The sequence below is a fragment of the Phaseolus vulgaris genome, chromosome 10 (assembly GCF_051622355.1).
Source record: "Phaseolus vulgaris cultivar YP4 chromosome 10, ASM5162235v1, whole genome shotgun sequence".
Lineage (NCBI taxonomy): Eukaryota > Viridiplantae > Streptophyta > Magnoliopsida > Fabales > Fabaceae > Phaseolus > Phaseolus vulgaris.
Window position 1 is genome coordinate 4,350,617 of NC_143507.1, and position 26,964 is coordinate 4,377,580.

Here is a 26,964-nt window from a genome sequence, read left to right on the forward strand (position 1 = left end):
TAGGAACTTTATGCCTTAGAAGACCAAGAGGGGACACCTACATGGCCTCCAACATGGCACCACACAAGCATCCATGAACACACCACTTCCTTCCTTACATTTTCCAAATGTAAACCATTCAACTTCTAGCAGATGCATGCACATGGCGCGCCTCTTCCATGTATTTTCCTCTCCTTTATGCCACTTCTCTTCATGTTATTATAGAGTGTCTTCAAGACATGGATTGCCACATTGCAATCCACCAATGGAGAAGATTTGAAGCTGCCACATGTCACTCCATGAATGGAGAGTTTTTTAGGGCTTCAATAGTCATCTTAAGAAACCCAAGGATCTATAAATAGAGAGCTTCTCTTGTAAATTTCTTAGACTTGAATATTGTAATGAATTTCTTCCTATTTGGTTTTAGAATTTCTCTCAAGTCTCTCTTTTCTCTTGCTCTCACTCTTCGAAATAGCTTGAAGGTTGGTCTAACCTCCGTCTTAACACCATTCTCCTACAACACTCTGAAACACATTCTATTTCTTACCCATTTCGATCATATTTTATGCTGCCATGTCTTCTCCTTCCAACAAATCCACATCAAACCGAAGAACTTTGGAAGGAGCCAAGGAGAACTCGATCCGTTGGTAATTAGAGATTCGGTTGCATTAAAAAGAGATAAGTTCTTTGGTTTTTTCTTTGTGTTTTGTGTGGGTTGAACCATGTTTGGCTTGTTTCTTCTATTTGTTTCCATTTCCACCATTTAATCTTGTTGTTGTTATGTTAATCAGTTCAAATCATGTTAGTTCTTCAATTGGATTGAATAATCATCAACCCATTTAGAGTTCTTTTGTTCTAGGTGTTGTCCATTTTGTTTCTTTGCTGTTTTGGGTTTTTCATCCATTTTAATTTGTTGGTTTTGTTTTGTTTTCAAGTTATAATATGAGTTTTGTTTTATCTTTTTATTTTCTTAATTGCCTCAAAATTCTATGATTAGTGGAGTCTCCAATGTGTTTCACTAGATGTTTCAATGAATACACACAAGTTGTTTGAGAAAATATCTTTTAATAAAAAACAGTGTATAAGATTTTGGTGCTTTTTTTCCTTTTTAAGTTTGTGTTTTATACTTACTATTAGATCATTAGTAAGTCTCAATATCATAAAAATATATTGTGTCTTATTGTTTTTTTCATTTTCTTTGGATTCTTTAAGGTTCTTTCTCGCTGTCAGATTTTTGTAAATTTGCTCTGATTAAAAACATTACTGGAAACTGAATACATGCTTAAATTGCTTTAAATTTTATATCTGGGTTCTTTTATATGTTCTTGATTTTGGGTTAAAAAGGAATATCCTAATTCTAAACAGGAAAATAATGATAAATATCAAAAGGATGTTAAGTGCTGAAAACAGAGTTTGAGCAACAACAGTTTTCTCTCGGTTTTTGAATTTTTAAAAATAATTCTGTGATCGGTTTGAGTTGAATTTTTTTTAGCATGATTCTTGATAAGTTAACTGTATCTGGTTAAAATTTCAGAGAAAAATTATATCTAGAACATTTTACATAATTATAGATCAGTTCTCTGCCAAATGTTGATCTAGTTATTTTTTTTTAATCTACTCTAGTGTCTTTGTTAGGTTCCTTTTGTTGTGTTGGACTTCATTTCAGTCATATCAAAATATAAATATGTATTTAGAGTATAGCCTTTTCAAATTAGCTTTTTTTTAGTTCTCTTTCTTGGAATTATTGGAGAAAGGTGTGATACATAATTGGAAGAAGTTGAACCAACTTTTCAGCTGCTGTTTTTGGGGATTTTTTGTGACTATTAGAGTGTTATCAAGGGATAAAGACAGGCCAAAGAGGACCTGAGCAGTTTGGATGCAAAGCACACCAAGAGACATACAAAGAGATTCAAGAAAAAGTGACAAATTTGAGTTGGTTTATACCACGGAACTTTTGAAGTCTATGTTTTCTTGCATTTCATTTTCTAGCCTTCTAAAGTGTTTGGAAAAATACCTCTTAGGAAATTATTGAAGAGTTGTTCATTAAATTCGTTTTATATTAGAAGTGTGTCAATTGGCTCTTGCACTTTTATTAGTAAGGTCTACTTTACTTTCAGCTACATTTATTTTGCTTTACTATTTCAATTCTTTCCTTCTTTTATTGTTATTGATTTATAGGTCTTTATGGTATTAGGAGAGTTCTATTTCTTGTTAGTATATTTTAAACCTTTCTTCGGTTTAATAGGTTCATTTGCATCTTCACCCACACACAATTAGTAGTTTTTGAAAATTGTTCTAGAAATTACTCGAATGGTCTTTTGTGAAGACTATCTAAGGAACACTATTTCTAAGAAAAACTTAGTACTTAAGCAGTCCTACTAACTTGCCTTTCTTTCCTAGGAGTCTACTTGGGGCTAATCTCTCTTTAGAACCTTTAGGTGACTACCACCCAAAAATATTAGTTTTGTTTTCTTTGTTTTTTGAAAATATAAATAGAAAACATATTTGTGAAAACCTTTTATCACTCTTGTTGGGCTTTAAAATCTTTTGGGAAAATATTTGACTATTCTTAAGTCTACCATGAGTAATCATTTGCATTTCAATGATAGTAGGGGTAGAGAGCTCAAGAAGGGGTTGCAAGATACTAAAAGGGCTCAAGTCTTGATGCACCACACTCACTTATAAAAAGAATAAAAAATCAATAAAAGCTCATTTGAATATATAAACTCAAAGGAAATGCACTACACTCACTTATAAGATTCCAAGAATAAAAAAATCAATAAAAACTCATTTGAATAGCTAAACTCAAAGGAAGATGGCACACGGTCGTGGGATTGTTTAAATTCCAATTCTTTTTACTCGACAAGCAGACCGAGTCAATTGTAGTACAACTAAGGGTTGTTGTATCCACAGGGAATTGATGTTTATCACAATAAATATATCTTTCAACATGAAGTGATGCTTAAATAGAGGTCGATTGCATGTATTTGTAAATAACTATTATTTACGAATGCTATGTTTATTCAAACTCTTTGTTCCTTCTAGCAAAACCAAGTTGATTCCTCGCGTGGGGTTATCTAAAACAATAAACCACTGTTATAGCTTATTTTTGCATTAAGATGGAATAGTTCACTATAGTCTCAACTCCGCACTTTGCAGCCATTGAGTCCTATTGCTGGTTGCATAGAATTCATATGCATGAAATTGCTTTTAGGCCTCATTCATGCTTTATGGACAATCAATGGTCTTTCTTCACCATTGAGAATTAAGCACACTACTAAGTCCAAGGAATTTGAATATCAAAGAGAAATAGAAAATTCATAAACAACAACTAGAGAGATGATGAGTAGCAATTTTTTTGTCCTTTGTACCAAAATGATATTTTGTCATAATAAAAATGAGATTTTTAAGACATGGATGGACTTTCAATGAATTGGAAACAATCTAATTATAAGAGTCTTGTCATAGACAACCCATAACTTTGACGATAACAAATAATACCTTGTTATGACTTTTCTAATCAAGCTAGTTAGTGTGAAATAGGATATATGATTTTACTATGAAAAAAGTAAGACAAAATTAGAAGAAATACCACTAGACTTCACAAGTGAAGAACTAGATAAAGACAAGTGGAACACATTAAACGAAGTCAAATGAAGTGTTAGATAAGAATAAAAGTACAAGATACACAACAAACAATACAAAATCAAACGAGAAGGACATGTAAAGTAGATGAAAATACACGTGATTTTTAGAAGATGCAATTTAACTCCTGCATTGCAAAGATGATACTAACACATTTGACCAACTTTCTGAGTTTCATAATCAATTTGGTATTGTCAGTGCTACAAAGGGATTCATTGTAGAGAGAAAGATGTCTTGTGCCTAACAACATTGAGTGCTACAGAAAATGGTGCTAATGTAAATTATGAGTGCATGGATAGGAAGATTTTAAACAAATATTAAATAAATAAGTACTTGTAGAGTATAATATTATTTTCATAGTAAATTTTAGAAATTATAAATTTTTTTTTGTTTTATTTCATGTGTAAAATACGTGCAAAGAGTAATTTTGTATTTTAACTTATTAAGCACAATAAGGTGAGGTGCAAACATTGGAAGGAAAAGAAGGAAATAAGTAATCCAAAATTCATGAAAATATAAAGCAAATTAAGTTCTTGTCCTAAATCAAGCTAAATCATAACTAGACTCTTATCAGTAAAGGTCACCGTGTTTTGGAAAACACTGAGAGAAGGACACAAGAGTAAACACATAAGCTACAACGATCCTTAATTAAAGGTCTATGTATAGAAGTCATTCCACATAGAAAAGACTAATGTCACATTTGTGATTCTATGTGAATAAGTTATGATGCATGAAAAAAAATCTAAAATTTGTGAGTATTTAGATAAAAAAAATCATTTACTAAATTTTTTTTCGTAACATTTAAATAACTTTTGTTGTATGGTAAAAATGTACTTACTCACTGAGTGAAATTGTCTTTGTTTAAGGAGATGATGAAGGAATTAAGAAATTGACTTTTTTTTTTATATTTGAATGAACTAAAAATGACAGTCTAATTAAGTATAAACAATCTTATTAACAAGAACATTTACTTTAAAAAGACTAAATATAACTCAAGATAAATCAATATAAAAATAAAAAATATTAATATTGTTTGCATTATTCTCACGAAGTTATTTTTCAATTATCGTAAACCCTTTATCAAAATAATTATAAATAATATTTTTTAGAGACAACTAAGAGAAAATGAATGATAAATTAATAAAAAAATCAAAGTAATCTATAAACTCTATTTAAATTTTATAAAACTAATATTTTATTTTAAAAAAATAATATTAATTATTTGATATTGAATAATAAAACAACACAAAGTAAAATCCCTAATTCCTTTTCACCAATTTTCGCATTTGTCACTTTGCCTATTTTTCTAGTTATCTTCCATCAAGCATTTTTTTTTCCTTTTGAAGTATTGTCATTTACTTATTATATTTACATCATTCTTTTCTTCATAAAGGGTTACAACGTCTTCACATCAAAAAAATATTTATGTAGAGTCACTATCATCTCCTTGATAGCTTTATTGATAATTATAATAGTTAATTAATTTTACAATGCAAAATCTTCATTATTATTTCATACATTGGTAATTCTTTTTAACTCAAAATAAATAAAGAAATATCTCCAAGTTAACCCTAAAAAAAATAATATCCCAAATAATTTATAGTTATAAACATCTAATAAAAATTAAAATGATATCATAAAAGATAAACTTCTTGTGATACACTCAACTCCAATTGGGAAAAAAACTCCCAAGTCAATGAAGATGCCGTATTAGTAGGAAATTTTGGTGGTTACTAAATTTAGAAAAATATTTCAAAATATAAACAAAAAGTAAAATAAAATAAAAAAAAATCACGAAAACCCTGTGCATGCCTTTAAAAGCCCTTATCATTTGAACAGAGAACTTCACATCTCTGTTTTCTTCTTCTTCTTTGATCTCTGTTTCTCATTTCACTCTCAGAATAACAATGGAACTTCTGCAAAATGGCCACAAAACCAAACCCTCTGAAATACCCCACGTCAATGGAACCGCGTTAACTCACCTCAACTCGCTCTTCCAAACTCACTTCTCCGGCAACATCGATCCTTCCAGAGTTTTTCTCTCCAAGGTCAAGCGTCTCATTGTAAAGGTACTCTTTTTTTCCATTTTCACTCTGTTTTTCTTCATATATTATGATTTCAAAAACATAAACTATTTCCCAGTATAAGAATTTCTCAAAGATTTTCTCTTTTCAGATGTTGTTATGAAAAAAATTATTAATATTTCTTATTTTTCTTTATCATATATCGTGTATATCGTGTTCTTATTTTAGGTATCTCTGTTTCTTTCATGCATTCATTGATCTCATTCTTCAAACAGAGTGTACCAAGAATAATAAATTATATAAAAACCAGAGGAAAACATCAAAGGGTTTTTTCCTTGTGACAATGTTTTCACTCTGCTTCTTGTTTTCTATAAATTGCTCTGTTTTGTGTGCAAATTTTTTAATATTGGAAAAAGCTGAAAATGGTGACTTTGTGATTAAAAGTGAAAATAATACGTAAAAAATAACACAAATAAAGGATCCCAGAATTTAGATTTCTGGGTTTTTTTTCTTCTCTGCATCAAGGCTAAAACATGGATGAACCAAGATAAACAGAGGAAAAAAAACTGAGGGAAACGAAACCCTTTTTATAATTTTATGTTTCTTTTTTCAAACATCAATTTTTTTTTCAACAATCAAAATGCTATGACTTTATCTGTGGCATAAAGTTAATGGGTGTGGTGATTTTGTTTTTACTTGATTTTCGAGTGAATTTTCATAATTATTTATGATTTTTCTTATGAACATGACAGTTTTTAGAAAGGTCATTTGTTATGTGTATGGAGTGATATGATTATTTGTAAAAAATTTAAAAAATGGCATCATTGAAGAATAAGGTGTGTTATTATTACTTTGTTCAATAATAAAGTTAAAGTTTTAATGAAGAACTTGATTCCTTTTAATTTCAATTAAATTCTCTGACTGAGGACTCTATTGTTTTAATATTTTGTTTTGATTTGAGTTAAAATAAAATAAAAAGCAAATAAGTATTTTTTTAAAAAAACCTATTTTGCTATTTACAAATAATACTATAACTAATATCCGATATTATTTTAAATTAGGAATAGGATAATAATATATACATATATGTTTGTTTTTGTTTACATTTTTTTTTAAATTGTTAAAATAATTTGAACTTATTTGATAGTCTAATAAAAACAGAAGAAAATGTATAATAAATTTTGTGTGGAGGTAAATTCTATCTCCTGCTAAATATAAATTTTATCCCCATCAAATATCAAAGAAAAGATAATATAATTTTTATTTACAATTAAATTAAATAAAGCACAACCTTTCCAAACACATAAATAAAGAATAGAAAAGTAACATGGTATACTTTGAGTCCTCTTCTTTTATCTTTCCAATTTCTTTTTTCTTTTTAATGCAAAAAAAAAAACTAAGATAAAAAAAAAATTATTCACATGCTTACTTGTTTCTAATCTAATAAAAGAAAATGAATGATGAGTTCTAAATTTAACATTTTGAAAGTCTCAATCTGATAATTATCAAATAATTCAAAAATAAAAAGATGAATAGGAAGAAGTGTTTGTTTCCAAAATGTATATTTTTAAAAAATGAGATTCATATCTTCTCTATGATCTAAAAATATTTTAAAGTTATCTAAAATAAGCTTTGGTAGACATTATTATAAATCATTTCATAAAATTATTGTGTTAGGTTGGTGATGGATTTTCTCAATCTTTTCATGACACTATTAGCAACCTTACCCAAAACTATTAAGTTTAGAGGTTCTTCAACCTCACATTCTTTAGACAAACAAAAAAAATTAAAATTAGTTTCAAAAATATTTTTAATTTTGAACATAGTTAGCTCATGTTTAAGAAAAATGGAAAATATAAGATAATTGGTTGTTGAAAACTCTATTCAAAGTTGAAAAATTATTTTTTAGATGAATGTTATTAAGCTAATCTAGTGAACACAAATTAAGCAGTAAAATTATTGTTTTAAGATGGTATGAAAATATGTGTGTTTACATTATTTATAATATATTTTATATTTATAAATTAAAATATTTTTTAAACAGTGATACTTTTAGGGTTTTGATCAAGTTTTAACTTTTTGTTTAAAGATTATATTAAAAGTAACAAAATAGTTTAATAGTGTTAGAATTGAAGTAAATAAGTGGTATTTAAGGAGCAGTTTTATCAAAATAAATTGCTTAATTTTAAAAAGAGATAAATAATTTTAAATTGAAGCTTTGAAATTAAAAGTAAAAAATTAATTGTTTTTTTGTGAAAAGGTACAAAAAATTTAAAATTTTAGACGATTATAAATAAATTCATTAATTAAGATCTAATATTTAATTTCTATATCAAAAAAAGCAAAAATTTGAAATTCATATTTTTTTTTCAATGTAACTTATATATATATATATATATATATTTTTTTTTTTTTTTTCACTTCATATTCTTTTTTAAGCATGACTTTAATTTAGATTTTTTCGGTTTAGGCTTCCTCAATTCAACTCAAATAGAAGAATTATTAAATTTACATTATTTTTTTTACTAATATTTTAGAAAGGTTTCTTTTGTACCAAATATATTTTTGGTTTTTTTATATATTAATTAGTGCTATTTTTCAGGTGTTTTTTTTTATTTTTTAATTGTTTTGCAAACCCATGAATTGATAGTGACCCCTAATTGTTTAGTGGTGTGAGATTAAACAACAATAATATCGTGATTTGTAGGGCCCACAAAGCTTAGTTTTACACGTGGCAGACCCTCTGCATCTCAACTCTGACACCTATTTATCTACTCTTTTTCTCCCACTCGTTGAACTCACTCACTGAGTCACCTAACTCGTTCTCTTGACTCAGTGCTGCATCACCAATATCTAACTCTCATGAATGGTGTGAAGTGTGTTCTGAACAGAGACGGAACCACAAAAAGTATTATAACAATATCATAAATAAAATAAAAAATTATATTTTTTGCAATCATATATTTTGAAATATTAACTACATCGTTAATATATTGAAACACTAACTAATATATATATATATATATATATTATGATGAATAATTTATAACAATATCATAAATAAAAAATTAATATTTTTTGCAATCATATGTTTTGAAATAACTAAATCATTGATATATTAAAACACTAATTAATGTATATTATGATTGAGAGATAAATTAAAATCTTTTTTCTTAAATAAGAATACAAATATTTGTTGTTAGGTTCATTCTATTATACAAGTATATTTGTAATTATAGTTAGTCATAATTTATTAAGAAAAAAACTATATTAACTATGTTAAAAAAAAGATTATATCAATGTTTTAAAAGTGGTTTTGACGCGTACCAATATTTAGTTTGCTTCTATTAAGTTTAGAAGAGTGTATTTAAATCTAAAACCTTGAGAATATAAATATATATATATATATATATATATATATATTGTATCAGGAAAAGATAGTACTATGCTTTAAATTTCAAGTTGTCAATCCCTTAAACAATATATTAAATATTTTGAATAGGTAAAATTTAATAAATAATCTTTATTTTCAAATAGATTATTATAAATCAACATGATATAAAATTTAAAATGGTAAATAACAAAATAGAAAAATAATAAAAATATTAAAGAAAAAGGTAGGTCCTTTTTTATCTAGAAAATGCAAGAATGCTAATACCTATATCACTAAAACTATATCTGTTCTATATTTTTTCTTTTTGTATTATGTTAAAATTAAAAATTTAATTGAAAAATCATTAGAAGAGTGCATTAAAGTATTATCTACTTTGGAACATAGAATTTTATCACATTTTTATTTTTAAAAGACACTTTAGTTGAATTAAAGGAGTGACTGCATTAAGTATATGTTATTTTTCTCAAGTTTCTTTCCATTTGTAATTCTGTTATTAACACATTTGTTTGCTGCATCATTTTTATTGAAGGTTGGAACAGCTGTTGTTACTAGAAGTGATGGAAGATTAGCACTAGGTAGAATTGGAGCACTTTGTGAGCAGGTATAGAAAAGAAAAATTTAGGATTTCATATCTTAATTGTAATGTATTTTGTGTATATGTGACTTAAATTTGTGTTTCCAATGAAATTGTGGCAGCTTAAAGAACTTAGCTCTCAAGGATTTGAAGTCATACTGGTAACTTCAGGTGCTGTTGGCCTTGGCAGGCAAAGACTTAGATATCGCAAATTGGCAAATAGCAGGTTCCTATCATTTATCTTTTATGATCATTGTATATAATGGATTTCACACTTTGATTACACCAATTTGAAAAGAATGATATTTGTCTTCATGATCAAAGTACATTAGTGTTTTATACCCTGCTATAGCATGTTTATCACTAGAAGTTTTAGACCCATTTGTGTGATTAAGATTGAAACCGGATAAGATTGAAGCTGTTAATGAAAACTTGTTTATTTTCCATTAATTGAAGGTGAGAATGATTAACCTGAAAGAAATTTTGTGCTTGTGATACAGTTTTTCTGATCTTCAAAAACCACAAGGTGAGCTTGATGGAAAAGCATGTGCAGCTGTTGGGCAAAGTAGTCTCATGGCTCTCTATGATACCATGTTCAGCCAGGTTGCCACAAAACTGAGTTGATTATTCATTATTATTCCAATCCAATATAAGTGTTTTCTTTTCTTTAGTTACTAATTTGCAAATGATTTTGTTGTTTTCTCCATGTTGATGCTGATATGAGATTTTTTCTTGGTGCAGCTTGATGTGACTTCTTCCCAACTTCTTGTGAATGATGGATTTTTTAGGGATGCTGGCTTCAGAAAACAACTTTCAGACACAGTGAACTCGTTGTTAGATTTAAGGGTTATCCCCATTTTTAATGAAAATGATGCTGTTAGTACTAGGAAAGCACCATATGAGGTAGGCTGTTTTTCTTCCACTGTGTCATTTGAGTTATCTCTACTTTTTATTCTGAAATTGTTTAGTTTTTGCTTTTGATGATGACTATCTTAGTTTGTTGCGCCAATATGTTAATTTGACTAACAAAAGCAAAAGAAGCCATGTGCCACTAGGTGGGTTTGGCTATATGATGGATGAATTTGAAAAATCTGATCTTATTATCTTAAATTGCAAGCACTTTGTGCAGGATTCTTCTGGTATTTTCTGGGACAATGACAGTTTGGCTGGACTATTAGCCTTAGAACTTCAGGCTGATCTCCTTGTTTTATTGAGTGATGTTGAGGGCCTTTACAGTGGTCCTCCAAGTGACCCAAACTCAAAATTGATCCATACATATGTAAAGGAGAAACATCAAGGAGAAATTACTTTTGGAGACAAGTCAAGATTGGGCAGAGGGGGTATGACTGCTAAAGTTAATGCTGCTGTTTGTGCTGCTCATGCTGGTATCCCTGTCATTATAACTAGGTACCTTACATTTTTGTGTTGTGCTTTTTTAGCCATATAGCAAGATGCTTTCACCAAAGATAACATTTTTAGTTTCACTTTTTTGTACCTTTACATAAACTGCTTCATTGGGAGGCACCCACTTATGCTAAATTTTTAAACCATGAAGTCAACATCCAAAAAGAATGGTTTGAATTAGATTCTTTTGTGAAGTGGTTTGCAAAGGATTCTTCTTTTTTCTTTGTTGTGAAAGAGCATCAATTGGTACGTGCCTTTCCCCCTTTTGATATAACATCTAAAATATGGATATCATATGAACAGATAAGGTAATGTAGATATATATTCCATTATGTTAGAGTACAGAGAATATCTAATGCAATTCATCAGTTTAAAATAAATAAAATGCTTGTTTCTGTCATGCTATTTATGGTGCCTCGTGGAAAAAAAGAAGAAAAAATTAAACTTCCTTATACATTTAACTTTGTTATTTACTTGAAGTATCTATTATTTTGAAAATAGATCAAGAGAGAATGAAAAGGATTCTAATTTGTGTTGTGATTTGTGACTAATAATTTGGAGGTAAAGCATAACTGCAAGTATACTGCATTAGGATTTTGCATTTGACTAACTTTTATTATACTTTAACCTCTCTTGAAGTGGCTATGCTACAAACAACATCATACGTGTTCTTCAAGGGGAAAGAATAGGTACTGTCTTTCATAAAGATGCTCATTTATGGAGCAATATAAAGGAAGTGAGTGCACGTGAAATGGCAGTTTCAGCACGTGAGAGTTCTAGACGACTTCAGGTAATCACAGTTGCATGTTGAGTGAGTAATTTCTAAATTGGTCTTCCAAAAATCGCATTTCAACATTTTTTTCTAAAGATTTTTATTCCAGTTTCCATCAAATATTAAAGGTGTTGATATATCATCCTTGTAAGCTCTAAAGTGGTGATATAAATTGTTGCTAGATTCTTTGAAGGACCAATTTAAGGCTTATTATAAATAATAAATAATAAAATTGATTACTCTTATATGATTACATTACTTCCACCATATTAAATGTTTTACATAGTGATTTGTACTACTATTTCTGCTATATATTACTTCTAATTTCAGTACTACTACAGTTATTACTTCTCAACACAATACATTGAATCAGGGTAGCTGTCAGAATTATATTGATGTTTTTTGTGTCAGATCCTCAAATATGAAGAAAGAAGTAAAATATTATTGGCAATTGCTGATGCATTGGAGAAAAATGCAAGTCTAATAAGTCTTGAGAATGAAGCTGATGTTGCTGAAGCTGTGATTGCTGGATATGAAAATTCCTTGATATCACGTTTAACCCTGAAGCCTGAGAAGGCAAGAGTTTAATTGATTCCGTACTGTTGTTGAATAGTGAAGGATAACATGCATGATTTTCTTTGTTGTTATTGTCAAACACTGATTTCTCATGTTCCAAAGCAACTCTTATGAAGTTTTGTTTTTTTTTTCTAAACATGTTTTAATCTGACCTCTATCTTTGTACTTTACAGATCTCTAAGCTTGCAAAGTCTGTGCGCATTTTGGCAGCTATGGAAGAACCAATTGGTCAAACTTTAAAAAAAACAGAGGTCAAACATTATTTTTCTTTTACCCTCCTAATTTTTTATTTTTTTTTTGCAGTCATCAATGAGTTATAGTGTATTGCAAATGAGTAGCCTATAAGTAATGTTTGGTATTTGTGACACCACGTTGAAATATTCAACTCTTTTTACATGTTTCTAGTATTTGGTAAAGTAACAAATTCTAGAATGGATTATGTAATATATGTTCACTAGTCTTGATTTAAGAACACATTATAACCATTGCTTTGAGTGAAAAATGAACTATGTGTTATTAAACTTTATGTTCTGTTCTGACAATGAGAATTGTTGGTCCCTTTGTTCAGATAGCAGATAAACTAGTCCTGGAGAAAATTTCTTGTCCTTTGGGAGTCCTTCTGGTTATATTCGAGTCTCGACCTGATGCCCTTGTTCAGGTTATTTTAAGATTGTTATTCCTTCTTATCTTCCTTCCATCCTCAACAAATTATGTTGAAGGACAAAGATTTGAGCATGATTACCAATTATCCATTTAATATGAGTTGAGTGTTGTTTCACTATAACATCAACTATGACAAGTAATTTTGGTTTGTTCAATCTTTTGACTGTACTTTTATGTATGTTGTTTGGAAGTTTAGTTTTGGATGTTGATCTTTTAGTGGTATGGATAAATGGATTAACAGATAGCTGCATTGGCAATTCAAAGTGGGAATGGTTTACTGCTTAAAGGTGGAAAGGAAGCCAGAAGATCAAATGCAATCTTGCACAAGGTTTATACTATGTATTCATTTTGGTTGAGACAATTGTTTTATAAGATTAATCTGCATCAGAATTGATGGTTGTTTCTTTGTCATCATTTTAATTATGCATGATTCTATCTTTCATATCTGTGTTTATTGTAGGTCATTACTTCGGTGATTCCAAATACTGTAGGTGACAAACTTATTGGGCTTGTGAATTCAAGAGATGAAATTCCATACCTACTTAAGGTTGGATACTTCTAATAAAATCCCTCAAAATTATTTCTCTTCAATTATTTGGCACTAACATACTCTACCTCAGCTTGATGATGTGATAGATCTTGTGGTCCCAAGAGGCAGTAACAAACTTGTTTCTCAAATCAAGGAATCAACAAAAATTCCTGTTCTTGGACATGCTGGTAATGTTCTTCCATATAATTTTCCTATTTCTTAAATAACTATTTTGTTGAAATTATTATTTTTGTGATGCAGATGGAATTTGTCATGTATATGTCGACAAATCAGCTAATATTGGTATGGCAAAACAGATTGTTAGAGATGCAAAGACTGATTATCCTGCAGCCTGCAATGCAATGGTAACATTTACACATCCTGTACAATTCACTTAGTAAAACATATTCATATACTAAATTGGTATGTATGGTGTGATTTGAATTTATAGATTATGCTCATCAAAATATTACTGTTATGGTATTCTTAGGAAACTCTTCTTGTACACAAGGATCTATCAAAAAATGGTGGACTTAATGAGCTTGTCCTTGAACTCCGACGTGAAGGTATCACTTTAATTGCAAATGGGTTTATGACAAACAACATTGGTCCAACTTGAAGATTCCATTCTGTTTGGAATTTTTAACAATTCCCTTCATGGGATGGGAAGAGATTTTGTTATGTTAGTTTTATGATATATATATATATATATGTGTGTGTGTGTGTGTGTTATCACTAGATCATATCATGATATACTAATAAATCAGAAGTGAAATGTGCATGTTAAGGGCAGAGAAAAATAATCACAATGCAGAGATTGATATTAGTCTTGGGAATTCTAGAAGTGAGTTCAAAAGAACAGAGAAAATGTTTATCTTGAAACAAGTTTTTCAAAGAAAAATCATGTGAAATACATATTATGGGTTATTTAAGTTAAGAGAAATAAAAATCTTACAAGAAAAGCAAGACAAGAAGTTGAAACCATTTTTATGAAAATATGGAAGGGGATTGTTTAATATGAGCTATGGTTTTGGAGTTTACCAATCTAATATGTACAAAAACAGATCTATTTATTTTTGTTGTCATGCTTAAACCTCTCAAATTTCTTTTCTTAATAAATGGTGTAAGTAATATGCATCATATTTTTCTTCACAATCAGAAAAGACTTGTATAAAAAAGGACAAAATGGATTGCAGGTGTTAAACTGTACGGTGGACCACAAGCTAGTGACTTACTAAACATTGATGAAACAAGCTCTTTTCATCATGAGTATAGTTCACTTGCTTGCACAGTTGAAATTGTAGAAGATGTATTTGCTGCCATTGACCACATAAATCAACATGGAAGGCATGTTATGTTCCTCCAAATAATTTTCATTCCATTCTCTTATCATTAACAACAATTGTGTTCAAATATTTTCTTACTTTCATTGTTGTTTTTGCAGTGCTCATACTGAATGCATTGTTACAGAAGATTGTGAAGTTGCTGAGACTTTCATAAGTCAAGTTGACAGGTATGTCTAGAAATTTGACTACCTACTTGTGTTTGTTGACTTTATCTACTAAGGACTAATTTTCTTGCCCCAATTTTTTCTCGTTTGGTGACACTCTTACTTGTTGACCCCACTTAGAACGAAAAGGCTAGGTTTCTCAGTCACAGTCACCACAACTTTTACTGTTATCATTGTTTGTTACTACCACATTACTAAATCTCATCTTAAACTCTAGCTTAAAGTCTTAATAATGTCTCTTTTCAATTGATATTTACACTCTTCTAGCTCACAAGATTTGAGTTATCAAGTATGATTTAGCATTAGTTTATCTTCAACAAAGTATTCCATTTCATAAACATTACTTTACCATTCCCCTCAAATCAATCCATAAATCTGAAAGTCTGTGGAATCTGTAAATTTCATAGAATCATTATTATGCAACCTTCTACTTTTGTGTACAAAAATTTCTTTCATCTCACTTTCTTCCTACATGATGCCACCAAATGTTTCCTTAACGAACAACTCTTACAACTTGACTATGAATAACTCTTGTTTCTTCCTGATACTTATTGTGGAACATATGCAACTTTGCCTTATGTACAAACAGTGCTGCTGTTTTCCACAATGCAAGTACACGATTTTGTGATGGAGCACGATTTGGGCTTGGTGCAGAGGTAATGATCTTCTACAAAACTCATTGCTATCAGTAACAATGACTTTATTTTCTCATTTGGTCTGGTTCCACTAATTATTGAACAGGTTGGAATTAGCACAAGTCGAATTCATGCACGAGGTCCTGTGGGAGTAGAGGGTTTGTTGACAAACAGATGGTATGAAAATCTGAGCTCTTTTCTTTTATAGTTTCAATGATGTGAAAAAGTATGTTCAAGAAACCTAGTACTTTTTAACTTGTGAATCAAAGTAGCAATCTAGGCTTATAGATACATTACATTATCCAACTTTTTCCCCATTTGAATATTTGATGGATATAATGCAGGGTATTGAGAGGGAGTGGGCATGTGGTTAATGGAGATAAAGGGGTCCATTACACTTACAAAGAATTGCCACTAAAAGCATAACTTTGTATTTAGAACTTAGTTCACTTTTGAAGCTAATATGCTCCCTCAACCAAGCAACATCTCTTTTCTGTGCTGTTATGATATGCAGAAGCTGTTGAGATGTTGGCCATGTATAATGGTAACTATCACTTGACTCTTTCCAGGGCATTTTTCTTACCTGGAGCAAGTTCATAGGGAGGAAATAATATGAATGTTTGTATTCAATTGTATTGCTCTTTCATATCATATTTCTGAGTTTGCATTACACCAATGTTATTATTCTCTGTATACTAGTGAGCTTGAATAATTATGGAGAAGTTTTTATTATAGAAACTTTAACTTGTTTTATGCAGGATTGTTGTTAGTTTACTGTTCATTATGCTAGATGTGATTTGATTATTCTATATCTGTTCTTTTTATTCATTTATTTATTAGGTTTGTGTTGGTTGTTAGTGAAACTAAATATTTTTTCAATTGTATGAACTTTTTAAAAAAATTTCTTATTTTTTAGATGTTATCTCTACCATGTTTGTTCCATTTTATATTATTGATTAAAAAAACATATACTTTTGGAAATATCACAAGCATAAACTTAGAAACATGTTATGGTAAAGAGAAAAAAAAGAAGAAATTGTGCATGGATAGTATAAACTTTGAAACACATTCATGAGAAATGGTTTACATAATAAATTTATTCATTTAAAATGGCTTAAAAGTGATAAATGCCATGATTAATTTACTACACTGGTAGTATATATATATGAGCATTGAAACATTTCATAAAATCGAACAATGATGTGTTTGGAAATGAGAAATAAAAGAAGAAGACAGTGATTTAGCCATGTTAAATGCAAGTTCATGTGTTGAACAGTACTGTTGTTGGGCTTAAAGGGCAATGGTGGTGATTTTCACAGCACACTGGAGCTTGTCTTTGCATCAACTCATGACACTTGATGATATCATCCTGCAAAAAGATAAACACCAACATGAAATCTGAAAGTGTAAATCTATAAAAAAAAAGTACAAATTAAAGCATAACTATGAATCCCTGTTAGATTATTTTACCTTCTGAGTTTGGCTCAAGAGTCTGAGAATATAAGCAATGTAACTATCTGCTGTTGGTGGATATAACTGGTCTAGACTGCACCACAGTGCAGATATGGCAACAGTGCTTGGCCTGAATTCCACCATTTTCTGATCTGCAACATATCCACTTTTAATTACAAGTTTGTAGATGTTCATCATCCCTTTGTTGTGAATAACAATGTCTAAATGAATCAATTTTTTAATTAATTTTTCAACTATAGTTGGGTTGATTTGTTCATTGTTAACCTTAAAAAAAGCATAAACTAAATAATCAAATTGGTCAATTATCAAATCAAGTTTTAAATTATGTTGTAATTGGTTCTGTTTATTTTCAGTCCTAAATTTTTTACATGAATTCTAACATTGTAATCTTATTAATGATCAACATTGCACCATCTTATCTGATGAAGTTACAGTTACAAGATATTTTCATATTAATTGCTTTTATAGCCTATATTATAAAACCACACCTTTTAATTTTTTTTTTCTTTTCTATTATCCATTCATGACACTCCTCTTAAAAAGTATACATAAGTGTACAAAATTAATGTGAAGAAAAAATTAAAACTAATTAAGAACTTGTCTATTTAGAATGTATTTTTTAATTTTAATTTAAATATTTTTTTTATCAACAATAAAAATTATATACATATGAACCACTTAAAGGATTATTGAACCCTTACAAGAAGCAGGAACATCTAACACTTTCCAAACTGCTATTAAAAATACTAATCCTGATAAAAATGAATTATTTTTATTTTCAAATGTTTATAAAAAGCATTAAAAATAACTTCATCTTATTTTTACTATTTTAAAAAAAAATAAACCTTAAAAATAAAAAATAAAGTGTTTCTTTTATAATTATTAACAAATGATGAAACTAAAAATATAATGGTTTTCACACATACCTAAAGTAGCTTGGAGAAGGAGTTGAGTGGCTGGTGAAATGAGCTTCTGATAAAGATGAGATTGGAAGAAATGAATATCCAGCATTTCCACAAAAGAATAAGTTGTGACAGAGTTAAGGTGCCACCCCAATGCCTTCAACAGGATCAGCTCCATTTTCAAAATTACACTTGATTGGAATGAGTAATTCAAGCCCTCCACCTTCAACACAAACCCACAACACTCTTTCTCTTTATCACTATTCATATAATATTACTGCTTATTATCTATGAAATGTTTTTATTTATAAATCATCATCTCAAACATTACATTTTATAAGAAATGACAAAATATTGAAGTAATGAAAATGAAAACTAATTCCTTAATGTCATTATCTATGTAATACAGTACTACACATACACAAATATATGTATAATTTCTAAAATGTGAGACATGGGAACATAAATCTATATATTATATAATTATAAATTATACAAATTGAGAATAAAGATTTATGTGTATAAATATGTTTCAGATTTTTTTTTTGAGAAAAGGTGTTTTTCATAACTGGTTCAAAATGATTTATTCCTTATTTTTATGATCATAATAAAAATTTATACAATAAGTTTGAGATTTTAGAAAATTAATATATTTATCATTTTTAAAATTGTGTTAGAACCGTGCTAAAATTGTCAAAAATCCAACTAAGATTTTTTTAATTTGACATTTCACTGATACGTGTTCTACTAGACGTGTTCTACTAGTGTCGGTGTGCTATACGTGTTTCTGACATGGACACACCATTTAAAGAGAAGTGTCCGAGTCCCATAGGTCACTTTAAAAGTTGATTATTGATTTTTTGATTTTTCTTTAGTTGGTAGAGTGGAATAGACAAAAGAAGATTTTATTTTGGTTCTAATATGTATTTGGAAAAATACTTTTTGAACTTTTTTATTTTGTATAAGGGTTTTGAGAACCTTAAAATGGGCCTATTTAATTTTATTACTTCTGTGTCAAAAAAAAAATGAGAACTAATTACCTGAATTTCATGCAAGGAAAGTGGTGACTTCTCATTGAACTTTATGGCAACTGATAAGCAAGCAATAGAAAGCAATTCAAGCATCCAGTATTTCCAATCCTGCTACAAGTAATTACTGTTCATTAACTCTACTCAGAAAATATCCAAAATCTAACAAATGTTGCAAAGTGATTATACATTATAATAGCCAGAAATCCTTACATTGCTTTGACAAATGGACACAAAGCGATCAAGATAATTAACAGCCAAGAAAACTGTTCCAAAAGAAAGATTAAAGTGACTTCCACACTGCACACAGATGAAGGAAAAGGCAAATACAATTGATGAGTAGTGATGTACTTTCACACTGTCTTCAACATAAATGGAAAGAGAAAAAGTACAGGGTTTAATAGTCTCAGAAATCATTTCCATTTCCTATACCTACACAAATAACAACAAAAATAAAGTGACATTAATTTCTCCATAAACACACTTCTGAGATAGAAGAATAAGAAGAAAGGTAAGTTTTTCTTCAATTTTTCTTCTTATTTTTTCTCTTCTTTTTATGGAGAAGTTCATGGCACCAACATAAAACATCTTCACAAAAGCACTCCAAAAGGAAAAATACTGACCTTGACAAGCCATTGAATAACTCTGCACCTAGGAAGAAACAAATTGTTGGAGTGTAAGTACTTTGCATAGTTGTGTTCAGGCAAAGAAGAAGCCTCCTTCTCTAGATACAGTGTAAAAGCCTCTTCAAACTCTTTGTTTTCATAACTCTTGAGTGAAACAACAAAGTCACCAACTTCTTCAAAGGTATTTTCAGAATTATTCGAAAGCCACACCTCATCACACAGCAAATTATCCATGCATTCATAAACCATGACTTGAAAGCTAAGAACACTGACAGTGTGTGACCCCTTTTGGTCAGCACAGATCTCTAAATCACACTGACACAATGAAAAATTGAAAGCACCTATGTTGCTTTGCCTTTAGAGTGGTAAATCTAAATGATTTTGACAAAAAGGAAGTGAAACCAAACATGCTATATATATAAACACATGTCACATGTTGTTTTGTAATGAAAAAGTAGAGTAAACACAAGAAGGGTTGTTGTGATTATGATTGGAGTGTAAGATGAAGGTCCTCTAAATGGGTAGAACTTGGTACTTGGTGAGTGAAAGTGAAGTTGTGTGATAGATAATATTACCATGAATGGTGGTGGGAGAGAAGTTAAACTACAATAGCTTGTTATTTATATGAAGATTGAAGAAGATGATGATGATGATGATGATGGGGTGGTTAGGGATGGTAGAAAAGGGCAAGGAGAAGTTAAAGAGGGAAATAAAAAGAAGAAGACTTCCCTTATGAAAAGGGGTAAATGCAAGAGTGAGTTTCTTGTCAATTTGTGATCCAAACCCTAATAGTGTGCGTGATTGATTGCACGAGGATGATGTTGTCCTTATGCATGTGCATGTCAGCATAAATGTTCATTTCTCTCTCTCTCTGCATACTGTATACAGTGAATGATCAATTACTGCCAAAGTGTAGTGTGATTTCGTGAATAATAATGTCCTCCTTTTGTCTTTGTTTAAGTTGCATGTTCTTCATGAAAAACTTCATTTTTGTTTTGTGGATTAGATTTAATTTAATCACTATAAAAAAACAAACAAACTTTATCTTTCACTCCTCATTCTTAAAAATAATTTATTTTAATTCATACATATAATATTTTTAATCTCTTCTATAGTTTTTTGAGTCTAGACTAAAAAGAGATTAGAAATAATACTATATAAAAATGAAAAGAGATTAACAAAGTATGAGTAATCACTAGAATAAACTATTTTTAAATATAAAAAATTTAACTTTTTACCAGGCCTAAATGAATAATTATATCAAATAATTATATATATATATATATATATATTCTACAACAAAATCACTAAATAAAAATTATTAGAGACTAAAAAATATTGATTAAATTAGATATTATTTTTATATATTAAAAAAATTATTTGTAACGTTTCTAAATTGGTATCTAATTAGTTTTTTAAATTTTGGTTACCAACTACCTTAAATCCTAAAATTAGAGAGTTAATTAGATATTAATTTAGAAACTACTTAAAATACTAATCATATTAAGGAAATAATAATTATAAAATTATATGCAATTATTGTATGCAATATTTGACGATATTGTACCCAATTATATGCAATTAATTTAATAATTATAGAATCTCATGATTAGTATCCTACCTAATTAGATTGTAATTTGGGAGAGAGAAACTCCCTATATATTTCCTATACATGACTGATGTAATATACACATAAGAGAATAAGAAACATCTTTTCTTCTTACCATTTTTTATCATTTTCTTATATGGTATCAGAGCACCGATCTTGGTGCCCTGACAGCCTCTCCATTTTTATCCCCTAAATAAAAAATCATGTCTGGCAAAGAAGGCATCAGTAACGAGTCCGATAGAAACCTCGTACAACACTTCAGTGCCGAACAAATTCAACAATTGGCAAGGGCTATTTACTCGCTCAACAATAACGGTAAAAGTGACACGTTTGTTAGCTCTGCAGGTCTGCTTGCCCATAACTCCTCTTCTAATTCTGCTTTTACGAAACCATGGATTTTGGATAGCGGAGCAACCCATCACATTGCATCTGATTCACAATTTTTCACACACACTTCATCATCATTTATTTCAAATGTTAATCTGCCCACAGGCTCAACTGCGCCCATCTCATCTACAGGCACAATTAAATTCAATGACAAAATAACTCTCAAAGATGTTCTTTGTGTTCCTTCTTTTAATTTAAATCTCATGTCCATTAGTAAGATAACCAGTTCACTAAATTGTTGTGTCGTTTTTACTCCACATGGTTGCGTTTTACAGGACTTGGTTACGGGGAGGATGATTGGCTCGGGTAAACAACACGCAGGCTTATACTACATGTCCCCTCTTCCAAACCAAGCCCACGCATCTCAAATATCGACCGATCCTGATTTATGGCATAAGCGCCTTGGACATCCTTCTCCAGCGTGTCTACAACTTGTATCTTCCCTACTACCTATCCCTATCAGTAAAAATCTCATTCCCATTCATAATCATTGTAGTATTTGTCCCAAAGCTAAACAGACAAGGCTACCCTTTCCTTTAAGCACAATAAAATCTCATTCTCCATTTAATCTATTGCATTGTGACATTTGGGGTCCTCATAAAACCCCAACTCATTTTGGAAAACTTTTTTTCTCACTATAGTCGATGACTATACTAGATGTACTTGGCTATTTCTTATGAATCACAAATCTGAAACCCAACATCTCTTAGAGTCATTCATTACATTTGCACAAAATCAATTTCAGGCATCTATTAAAACCATCCGCGTTGACAACGGACTGGAATTTATTTCAATGTATGATTTTTTTCTCAAAAAAGGTATTGAATGTCAACGCACTTGCGTTTACACTCCTCAACAAAATGGGGTAGTAGAACGCAAACATAGACATGTTTTAAATACAGCACGAGCCCTCCTATTTCAGTCCAATTTACCATTAGAATTTTGGGGAGAATGCGTTTTAACCGCCACATATATCATTAATCGCTTGCCATCACCTTTACTAAAAAATAAATCACCTTTTGAGCTACTATATAATCAACCACCTTCACTCTCTCACCTAAAAACTTTTGGTTGCCTTTGTTACGCAACTGTTGTTTCACCTAAGCAAAAATTTGATCCGCGTGCCCGACAATGCATCTTCATTGGTTATCCTCACAGTCAAAAAGCATACAAATTATTTGATATAGATGCAGGCACTTTTTTTACAAGTCGGGATGTCATCTTCCATGAAAGTGTTTTCCCATTCTGCCAACAGTCACAGACACAATCCTCACCTCCATTACAAGGTATTTTGCCCACTATTGACATTGACTTACCCACTCCTGTCCAACATTCACTTGATCAACCTTCTTCTCTTACTCATCACAATGCACCTGAACCTCCATCAAACCAACCTTTTTCTCCTACTCGTCACAATACACCTGAACCTCCATCAAACCAACCCTCTTCTCCTACTCGTCACAATGCACCTGAACCTCCATCAAACCAACCTTCTTCTCCTACTCGTCATAATACACTTGAACCTCCAGTAGACCAACCTTCTTCTCCCATGCCAAGAAGTTTAGCACCCATTACCAAACCTTCTCCAACCGACCTTCCTGTTCGACGATCCAGTCGCACATCAACCCAACCTTCCTGGCTTCAAGACTACGTAACGGGATCCCAAGCCAATCATTCGACCACTGCCCAAGACCGACAGAATGGAACCAGGTATCCTATGCATCATTTTCTTTCTAATTCACGATTTTCTTCTACACATAGTGCATATCTTGCTAACATCACAGCCACCAAAGAACCTCACACTTATGCTCAAGCTATCCTTGATCCAAATTGGCAAAAAGCAATGGACGAAGAGCTTTCCGCCTTGCAGCTAAATCAAACGTGGACCTTGACATCGTTACCCGCTGGACAGAAACCCATCGGATGCAAATGGGTTTATAAAATAAAGTACAACTCAGATGGTAGCGTCGACAGATATAAGGTGCGCCTTGTCGCAAAGGGGTACACTCAGATTGAAGGTGTCGACTATTCTGAAACTTTTTCACCAACAGCAAAATTAACAACTTTGAGGTGTCTCCTCACCATTGCAGCAGCCAGAAATTGGTTTACTCACCAGCTAGATGTGCAAAATGCCTTCTTACATGGCACATTGCATGAAATTATTTACATGGACTTGCCACCCGGACATCATCGACAGGGGGAGAACATTGTATGTCGACTCAACAAATCCCTTTATGGTCTCAAACAAGCATCTCGAACATGGTTTTCAACATTTTCTCATGTGATTAAATCTGTAGGATTTCAACAGTCCAAGACAGATTACTCTCTATTCACAAGACAAAATAACTCATCATTTACTGCCCTTTTGATTTATGTGGATGATATTCTTCTGACAGGAAATGATTTGACAGAAATTCAGCGTGTTAAAGATTGTTTATTACAACAATTTCGCATTAAAGATCTTGGAGACCTAAAATATTTTCTAGGGATTGAATTTTCCCGTTCCAAAGCTGGTATTTACATGTCCCAAAGAAAATATGCGCTTGATATTTTGCAGGATACGGGACTCACAGGTGCTCGTCCAGACAAATTTCCAATGGAACAATACCTAAAACTCACACCAGACGATGGAGAGTTATTAAAGGATCCAGTCAAATACAGGCGACTCGTGGGACGACTGATATACCTCACGGTTACTCGGCCTGACATAGCATTTTCGGTTCGGACCCTAAGTCAATATATACAAGATCCACGGAAACCTCATTGGGATGCCGCAATTCGAGTCCTAAAGTACATCAAAGGATCACCAGGACAAGGATTGTTATTGCCATCCGAAAACAATCGGACATTGACAGCTTATTGCGACTCAGACTGGGGAGGTTGTCAGACAACTCGGAGATCAGTATCTGGATATTGCATTTTTCTTGGTTCATCTATTATCTCATGGAAGTCAAAAAAACAGACAAACGTATCAAGATCATCAGCGGAAGCAGAATACCGCGCAATGGCCAATACTTGTTTGGAGATAGTTTGGTTGCGATATCTGTTGCAGGATTTAAAGGTGCCATGTAACTTGCCAGTTCAACTTTTCTGTGACAATCAAGAGGCATTACATATAGCAGCAAACCCAGTATTTCATGAACGCACAAAACACATTGAGATAGACTGCCACATTGTGCGAGAAAAATTACAAGCTGGGATAATCAGTCCTTCATATGTACCGACACAGTATCAGCTCGCAGATATTTTTACGAAGGCATTGGGCAAGGAACGATTTTTGACGCTACGACACAAGTTGGGGGTTCTTGATCTTCACCTACCAACTTGAGGGGAGTATTAAGGAAATAATAATTATAAAATTATATGCAATTATTGTATGCAATATTTGACGATATTGTACCCAATTATATGCAATTAATTTAATAATTATAGAATCTCATGATTAGTATCCTACCTAATTAGATTGTAATTTGGGAGAGAGAAACTCCCTATATATTTCCTATACATGACTGATGTAATATACACATAAGAGAATAAGAAACATCTTTTCTTCTTACCATTTTTTATCATTTTCTTATAAATCATTCGTTAGTTTCTAAAATAATATTTAATTTAATTTTTTTTTAAATTGATTTCTATTTAATAATTTTTTTAATAAGGTATATTGTTCTTTAGTTTCTTTCAAATTAAGACTTAAAAAAGTTTTAGTTACTATATATGCCTTATTATACGGTACTAACCTTTAAATTATTTGCTCGAGTTTTATATTTTTTGAACTTGTATTCTTTATTTGTGACTCTATTTGAAAAAAAATATATTTACCTTGCCATAAATAAATCATGGATGAGATCCAAGGTTTGATATTTTTTTCTTAATTTACTATTAAAAGACACTACAGACAAAGTTATAGTTTATTTTTATATTAGTAAACATATTTTTCTTATTTTTTTAGAAAACAGCAGTGCTTTTATTTATGAAAATAACAGGAATTGAAGATGTGTAGAAATGACCTTGGTTTAAATCAATTTTAATTAAAAAATAAATGTAAAAATATATTTGATAAAAGACAAAAGTTGGAGTTTTACGAAGATTGTTTTGTGATGGTTTGATTTTGAATGTTGAGAGAAACAAACAATTTTATTATTTACGATTATTATAATTACGAAGATTTTTTGTTTCAATTAGCATTTTTCCTTACAATTTTAATAATATCTGACTAAGCCAGGATAGCATGTCTATATGTTCATCAAATACAAATATATTTTTCACTATCAAGTTGAATGGTTACAATTTTTTAATTAATTTTTGTTCTAGTTCGGTGGAAACTAATTGACAAGTAAGAGTGAAAAATAGAAAATTATATATATATATATATATATATATAATAAGCTATGAAGCTCGAAAACTCCTCTTAAATGACATGTTTGTGTTGGACATAGTATCAGACACAACACTCGTAGGACACTTATTAGTTAAGTGTCAAATTCAAAAAATATTTGTTTGATTTCTGACAATTCTAATACGGATCTAACACAATTTTAAAAAACACTTGTATATTAATTTTTTTTAAAATCATATATTGTATAAATTTTTATTATGATTATAAAAATAAGGAACAAATTCTTTCCAACTAGCCATAAAAAAACATCTTTCTGCTAAAAAAAATTGAAACTGCACATAAATCTTTATTGTCAATTTATATAATTTATAATTATATAATATATAAATATGTGTATTTGTATTCTACATTTTGAAAATTATACGTATTTTTGTGTTGTATGCTACATAGATGATGGATGATAAGTAATGTAAATATGTAAAGAAAGAGAGGTAGAAAGAATATTAAATTGTTAATTAGTTGTGTTTGAAATGACAAGCGTTTAGTTTTTTTTTTCTTAGGAGCATATATATTTTATACTTGATCACCTTTATTTATTTTTCCCTTCAGGTTAATTTTATTTTTCATATTAATGAAATTTAATAATTCTCTTAATTACTTTAATAAGTTCATCTTCTGTGACTCACCAATAAGAAAGTTTTAGAACTTATAACATAAATTACAATTTGTACAAAATTAGTCTAATTCTTTCTTTTTCGAAAAAATATGCATCAAAAAGTCAAAAATTGCCCATAGGCCAAAAGTATTGTCTGATATAATTAAAAAATACTGTCTAAAATAATTAAAAATATGTTTTGGATTGTATATTAAAAATGCATTTTAAATTATACAATTC

The 26,964-nt window shown here is 30.3% G+C and overlaps 2 protein-coding genes across 2 annotated transcripts; one reads left to right on the forward strand and one right to left on the reverse strand.

The window, feature by feature from the left end:
* The first annotated feature begins 5,365 nt into the window (after nt 1–5,365).
* Nucleotides 5,366–16,462, forward strand: LOC137818588 (delta-1-pyrroline-5-carboxylate synthase). Its single transcript, XM_068622107.2, has 20 exons — nt 5,366–5,693; nt 9,572–9,643; nt 9,739–9,842; nt 10,117–10,219; nt 10,358–10,519; nt 10,746–11,023; nt 11,660–11,810; nt 12,204–12,368; nt 12,542–12,619; nt 12,937–13,026; nt 13,273–13,359; nt 13,492–13,578; nt 13,652–13,748; nt 13,822–13,925; nt 14,051–14,126; nt 14,757–14,907; nt 15,005–15,073; nt 15,660–15,726; nt 15,812–15,882; nt 16,050–16,462. Exons 1-20 carry the CDS (start codon nt 5,532–5,534, stop codon nt 16,129–16,131), a joined length of 2,256 nt encoding a protein of 751 aa, XP_068478208.1. The 5' UTR covers nt 5,366–5,531; the 3' UTR covers nt 16,132–16,462.
* Nucleotides 16,463–16,824: 362 nt separating this feature from the next.
* On the reverse strand, nt 16,825–20,104 carry CYCD7;1 (CYCLIN D7;1). The gene is made up of 6 exons (XM_068622108.2): nt 19,732–20,104; nt 19,322–19,408; nt 19,121–19,219; nt 18,105–18,303; nt 17,176–17,309; nt 16,825–17,074 (listed from the first exon to the last, which is right to left on the reverse strand). Exons 1-6 carry the CDS (start codon nt 19,981–19,983, stop codon nt 16,967–16,969), a joined length of 879 nt encoding a protein of 292 aa, XP_068478209.1. The 5' UTR covers nt 19,984–20,104; the 3' UTR covers nt 16,825–16,966.
* Nucleotides 20,105–26,964: the final 6,860 nt, after the last annotated feature.